General features: G+C 39.6%; 2 protein-coding genes across 2 annotated transcripts; one reads left to right on the top strand and one right to left on the bottom strand.

The window, feature by feature from the left end:
- SAPINGB_P001695 (uncharacterized protein) lies at positions 1-921 on the top strand (the record flags this gene model as incomplete). The annotated part of the gene is made up of 1 exon (XM_031996416.1): positions 1-921. The coding sequence occupies one exon, from the start codon at positions 1-3 to the stop codon at positions 919-921; it is 921 nt and encodes a 306-aa protein (XP_031852307.1).
- Positions 922-1,443: 522 nt separating this feature from the next.
- Positions 1,444-6,073, bottom strand: SAPINGB_P001694 (uncharacterized protein; the record flags this gene model as incomplete). The annotated part of the gene is made up of 2 exons (XM_031996415.1): positions 1,444-5,836; positions 5,913-6,073. 2 exons carry the CDS (start codon positions 6,071-6,073, stop codon positions 1,444-1,446), a joined length of 4,554 nt encoding a protein of 1,517 aa, XP_031852306.1.
- Between the last annotated feature and the right edge of the window lie 738 nt (positions 6,074-6,811).

Here is a 6,811-nt window from a genome sequence, read left to right as displayed (position 1 = left end):
ATGGCTTCAACATCCTCATCCTCCACCTCTTCGGTTGCAGAACCATACCGCAATAATACCAAAAAGACGGCACAAGAACTTGATGTACTATCTGCAAAATATGCTCAAGCAATAGCTCAACGAAAGAAAATGGTAGCCTCATGGCTCCAAGATAGCGATGATGATAATGATGATAATGGTGACGATAATGGTGATGATAATAATGACAATAATAATAAAAATTCAATAGCTACTTCTAATAGCAACCAAATAGATACAGACGATTCACCATTCATGACCCAGTTTAAGCCGCATTCAAACTCAACGGCAGGCTTAGGGTCTTTACGAGCACACCAAAAACAATCTTTTCAATTTGTTCGCTCTAAGCTCGGCATAGGGATTAATAGTAGTAATAGTAGTAGTAATAATAATAATAATAATAATAATAATAATAATAATAATAATAATGGACCAGCCATGTCTAGTGCAGATACAAAAATGCTTGGGAATGCTGCAAAAACGCTCAACGGTGTTCGAAAACAGTTACAACGGAATTCTAGAAATATATCAAATAACAGAAACGTTGACTACAAAGCCCGAACTTCAGCCGTCACCGCCGTCACCGCCGACGCCGACGCCGCCGCCGCCGCTAAAATTCCAGCTTGGTCTTCGGTGGCCGGTGGCACGGCTGCAACGGGAAGAAAGACAAGAGGTGCAATAGGGGCAATAGGGGCAATAGGGGCAATAGGAGCAATAAGAAGCAACAAGCAAGGTGGTAGTGCGGCTGGAAAAAGTGAAAATGACAACGGCAGTGACAACGACGACAGCGACGATGATGATGATGATGATGATGAAGAAAGTAGAGGCAAAGCTACGATATCTAAACGAAATAAAAGTACTTCATTTTTTGATACATATAGGTCTTCCAAAAAAAGAAAATAAAAAAAAAAAAACTGTCATTATTTTATATTAAATCAATTTATATATAAATTGATATATATATATATAATTTCTTCATTTGTTTATTGTAGTAATAATAATAATTTAAATCAACAAATTTTTTTTTTCTAGAACTAAAAAAAAAGAAAAATAAATATAAATAAATATTACAGGAGTACAATACAAGATAGTTAATAATAATAATAATAATAATAATAATAATAATAATAGCAATAATAATAATAATAGCAATAATAATAATAATAGCAATAATTAAACAAAAAAAAAAACCAATAATGACAATCCACAAAGAATATTATTGAATAATAAAATAAAAAAGAAAACTATTTCATTTTATTTTCCAGTTTTTATAATCCTTTGTTTCTTTTTCTCTTTTTCTTCTTTTCCTTTATACCAAAATCCCATTTTCTGTTTTTTTTTCTTTTTTTTCTCTCTCTTTAACTTTATCCCATCTTTCTCTCTTTCTTTTTTTTTTCTCTCTTTTTATTTCTTTATTTCTTCCTTTCAAGAAACTCTTAACCGCTTGCGATCGGGCTCATCAAGCCCAGGGGTCAACGGACTCCCAACAGCCGCAGCAACAGCTGCAGCCCCCCCAGAACACAACCCAGTATTATTGCTGCCTTCGTGGTCGTTTGTATTTGTATTTGTAGATGATGACGATGGTGCTGCTGATGTTAATGTAGTCGTTCCATTCTTCTCTGATCCATCAAAAATAAGTTTCTTAGAAACACGTAGTGCCGAAGATGATGAAACCGACAAAGATGTTGATGACGATACTAAAGTACCATTACCACCACTACCACCAGGAGATAATAATCCCCGTGACACAGAAGGTGATTCTGGACCTTTAGTCTTTTCAGAAACAGGAGATACTGCAGATGAAACAGATGCAGACGATGAAGATGATGAACTAGACACAGCTGCAACAGGAGTACCAGCGCTGCGGCTAGCACCACCTGCACTACTCGTCGCAGTAGTCTTCTTCTCTTCGCTCTCACTGCTAGTGTTAGAAGGTGTAGGATTCAACAGTGACTGCACGCTGCTTCCATGGCGTAAAGATGTGGTAGACCCACTTCTTTCTAATTTAGGAGATGAAGCATTGTTAATACTACTACCATTTCCCGTAGTAGATGCTCGAGGACTTGTATTACCTCCTTTAATCTCCTCGTCATTTTTCAGTTCCAAAATCCCTCGTTTTTTACCTGAAACAACATCAGGGCTCCCATTATCAATCATTGACGAAATATTTAACGGCGCAGAACCGCCAGTATTATTATTTGCAGCTCCTTTATTGTTGGAGGTCTCAACACCGCCAGGTCTTTGCTGGGGAGGCGTTGGAGAAAGTCTAGAGTTGTTATTTCCGGAATGAGAAGAAGTAGATGTTGCTGATGTTGATTTTGTCGATTCTGATGATGTTGTTGTAGTTGTTGTCGAGGAAGAAGTAACATTAGAGTTTCCGCCTCCAACATTAGATCCACCCGTCAATGGCACAGCAACTCCTCCTGTCGTTGCCGTGGTATTATTAGTAGTGGTAGTTGTACTCTCAGCAGGCCCATTAAAAAGTGCTGCTGTTGATGATGTTGATGATGACGATGATGATGATGATGATGATGATGATGATGATGATGATGACGACGATGACGATGATGATGTATTAACATGTGTAACAGCTGCTGTATCATTACTAATAGCTGCATTAAGGATACCACTTGAGCTCGAATTGCTTGAAGCACAACTGTTTTGGCGGCTGCTTCCAGTGTCAGGGGGTGTCGACATGGAAAAAGATGAAATTGGGGGGACATACTGCTGGTTAAGTAAGCTATTATGGTGGTGGCCTGAGCCACTGCTTGATGTGGGACCACTAAATGACGAGTGCAGGTGGTACCCGCTGCCACTATTACGATCACCTCCATGTGTAAATGACGATGGAGGAACAAGAAGTTCACTCGACGTGTGACGGCGGTACCCCATTTCACTTCTGAGCTTTGATGGGGCATTGGTAAATGCAGATCCAGAAGCACCTTGACCCCCAAGACTCGGCAGGTGATGGCTCGATCCAGACGAGGATGTGTGAGACTGATGGTGAGAATGGCCGGAAAACGATCCATAGGGATTAGAACTAGGGATCTGAGACAACCCATAAGATGCTTGTCTTTGGCTATGATAAACACTAACCAAGGGGAATGATCCTGGTCGTTGGTCTCTACTGGGGGGCATAAGATCGTGATGAGGAAAGTGTTGTTGTTGCTGCTGCTGTTGTTGCTGTTGCTGTTGCTGTTGCTGCTGTGGTTGTTGTTGCTGCTGTTGCTGCTGCTGTTGAGAACCATGCTCACCATAAAAGTATGACTGATTATATGATGGAGGAGGATGAGAAGGAGAAACAGACGAAGAATGAGCGGTATTTGCTGTACTAGAAGTAGTATTGACAGATGATGCATTTGTTATCACAGGCGAATGGGGTGTGCTACCAGCAAAAGCTGGGGAATTGGAAGATGGAGAACCTGAGTTACCATTTGGCTGAAGAGGTGGCAAAGGCTGGGGGTTATTTGATCCATTAATAGAGCCATTAGCAGTAGGATGGGAAGAAGGAATATGAGGATAAGGAGGCTCTGAATTTGAAGGAACAGGAGATGATGGAGAAGAAGAGCATGGGCTATTGCGAGCGGAAGACTGGTAGTGATGGTTATAAGTGCTATGACTGTGGTAATGGCTAAATAACCCACCAGGCGCCGACTGTCGATGTAAATGATATGTGGAAGAACCAACTTGAGGAGCAGAGGTTGGGAAACCCTTTTCATCAGGTCCAGCTGAGCCAGGATTTGTAGATGCAGAACTATTACTTGGACCATTGACCATTCCAACAGCTGGCTGGCGAGGAGATGTTGGATTTGGAGGAGCAGGAGCCAGTGGGTCATAAAATATGGATGCTGTACGTTCCTTGGTAGAGGAAAAGGAAATCTCAGTTTTGGTGTGTTGAAATGGGGCTGAGGTGGGCTGCTGCTGCTGCTGCTGGAACGAATAAGAAGGGAAAGTATTTGGTAGTGCAGAGGAAGGATAATGAAGGTGGTGGGAAGCAGCACTAGATGGATGCAAATGAGTGTGTTGTTGTTGTTGTTGTTGTTGCTGATGATGATGTTGATGTTGCTGCTGGGCTACAGCTGCAGAATCTTCAGCTGCAAGCATCGATAGCACAGAAACTTTGTGTTGAACATTAGTACGGATCCTGTTAATGTCAAAGTTCAACTGTTGAATGAGCGACGCTGTGGAAGCCGACATTTCAGGAAGAAGGTTAAAACGGCTGGAATCAAGATTGTTTGAAGCCGAGTTGGAAACTCCCGGAGCACCAGTGTCGGTTGAGGAGGGGGTATCCGAATCCACTTTTGATTGAACATGATCGAGTTTTGTAGCAACCTGGTTAATATAATCACGGAAATACATTTGTGCTGCATCAAACTCATTAAGTTGATTGACAATTTTACTTAGAGATTCTAGTGTTTGAAGTAAATCCGTTTGACTACGTTTGCAAGTATCTACCAATGATGTACAGCGAGATTGGAGAGAGGTATTAGAAGCCTGGAGATTAGAAACTGCATTTTCAAGTGAGGATATTCTAGCATCTGTAGATGATTGATCTGTAGGGGGTATTTGATGAGGGTGTTGTTGTTGTTGTGGTGGTGGTGGTGGCTGTTGTTGTTGTTGCTGTTGATGCTGTTGAAGTTGTTGTTGCTGTTGATGCTGTTGAAGTTGTTGATGCTGTTGATGCTGCTGCTGCTGTTGTTGTTGCTGTTGTTGCTGTTGTTGCTGTTGTTGCTGCTGTTGCTGCTGTTGCTGCTGTTGCTGCTGTCGTTGTTGTTGTTGCTGCTGCTGCTGCTGCTGCTGGTGGTTTGGAGCCATAGGGATTTGTGGTTGCGGGTTTTGTTGCTGTTGTTGCAGTGAAACTGAAGAATGGTAAAAATTGACATGAGAGGGTTGAGTTGAGTTTGGTGGATGAGGATGAGCAGAAGGATGTGGAGGTGGAGGAGCTTGCTGTGGTTGCTGTGGTTGTGGCTGTTGTGGCTGTTGTGGTTGTGGTTGCGGTTGCGGTTTAGAAGGAGCTTGTTGCTGTTGCTGTTGCTGCTGCTGTTGCTGCTGCTGCTGTTGTTGATGCTGTTGTTGATGCGATGATGGGTGTGGTGGCGGTGGTGGTGGTGGTTGTTGTTGTTGCTGTTGTTGTTGCTGTTGTTGCTGTTGCGGCGGTAATGGCAGTTTTTGATGCTGTTGTTGATGCTGATGTGGTGGGATTTGCTGGTGAATAAATTGCTGGTGAATATGAGGTGGTGGAGGTTGTTGATGAAGAGGAATAGGGCCAACGGTAGGATTCATTGGAATCGGTATTAGAGGAGGTTGTTGGGTATTATTTAAAGAAATAGGACCGATAGTTGCGGCAGCAGCAGCGGCAGCAGCAGCAGCTATTGCATTGGTGGTATTCATAGAATAGTCAGAAGCTCCATTTGGAGGGCCAGCTCCTGGAGGAGGTGTAGATGGGACAGAAAGAGAAATTGATTTTAAGGGAATACTATCTCTGTGGATGGAGGAAGGTCTTGAAGCTCTTCGTTTAATACCACGAAGTGCTTCAGTATCGCCACGTTTGAAGGATCCGGCACCATGTTTAAATTCCCATTGTGCAGTTTCCGACGAGTTTGAGTTAGAAGATGAGTTTGAATTGTTTGAGCCGTGAAAATTGTCATTGACTTTATGGAAGCCATACATGTTGAGTTGTCTTACAAATGATGAGACGTTTGTGTGTTTAAAATAGAGGGCCAAAACTTTTGAAAACTCTTCACCAGGCGAGATGACGAACGAGTCATTAGAGCGAGTCCAAGAGATTAAATGTCTGATGGATTCATCTTCAAGCATACTTTTTTAAAAAAAAAAAAAAAAAAAAAAAGAATATTAGAGTTATGATGGATGAGAAAAGATTGGTTATTACTTACTTGTAAAGCTTATGTATAAATGCTGACTGGTTAACTTTTCCTCCGGTGGAAGTTCCAGAGACGGAAGATGATTTAGTTGTTGTTGGAACATGCTTTGGACCTGAGTCCAAGCGATCTAGAGAGTTTCTATGGGCTGAAGCAGCAGGATGTCTCTCAGGCATCTGTGATTAAGAGTGATGTATGATTTGTTGAAGTATCGAAAACAAGAGAACCTTTTTTTTTTTTGTTTTTTTGTTTGTTTAGGGAAGGAAATGGGTGGTAAGAAAAAAAAAAAAGGTGTATGTTTGGGTATATATATAAAGGTCTAAAGAAAAGAAGAAAAAAAAAATTGATATAAATATAAAATTCTGGTTCTTTCTTTAATTTTTTTTTTTAAAAAATTTAAAAAAATTAAAAAAAATTAAAAAAAAATAAAAAAATTTAAAAAATATATATCCAAAAGTTTTTGTCTTCTAGTATATTTTCTTTAAAATGTAATATTTTTTGAACTTTTAAAAGTGTATAGTTGGTTCGTATAAAAAAAATTTTTTTTTTTTTCAATTTTTATTCCGAAAGGCCTTATTTTTTTTTTTTTGGTTGACAAGAGATATTTTAAGCAAAGGTGGATTTGTTGACATATATATATATATATAATAATGTTTTTTGTGGTTGATTATTTTTGTCTGTGAAAGAAAAAAGGATTTCTGAGCTAGTAAATAGTAATAATAGTAATAATAGTAATAATAGTAATAATAGTAATAATAGTAATAATAGTAATAGTAATAGTCGTAATGATTAAGAAAATAATGGCAGTTATTATTATATTTATATATAAATAATGAATGTTGGATGATTGGATAGTAGTAATATGAGAGGAAGAAGAAGAAGAAGAAGAAGAAGAAGAAAGACTTTTTATTAAA

This window comes from Magnusiomyces paraingens (genome assembly GCF_902498895.1).
Source record: "Magnusiomyces paraingens strain CBS 517.90 genome assembly, contig: contig1, whole genome shotgun sequence".
Taxonomy (NCBI): domain Eukaryota; kingdom Fungi; phylum Ascomycota; class Dipodascomycetes; order Dipodascales; family Dipodascaceae; genus Magnusiomyces; species Magnusiomyces paraingens.
This window is presented reverse-complemented; position numbering and strand designations above follow the sequence as displayed.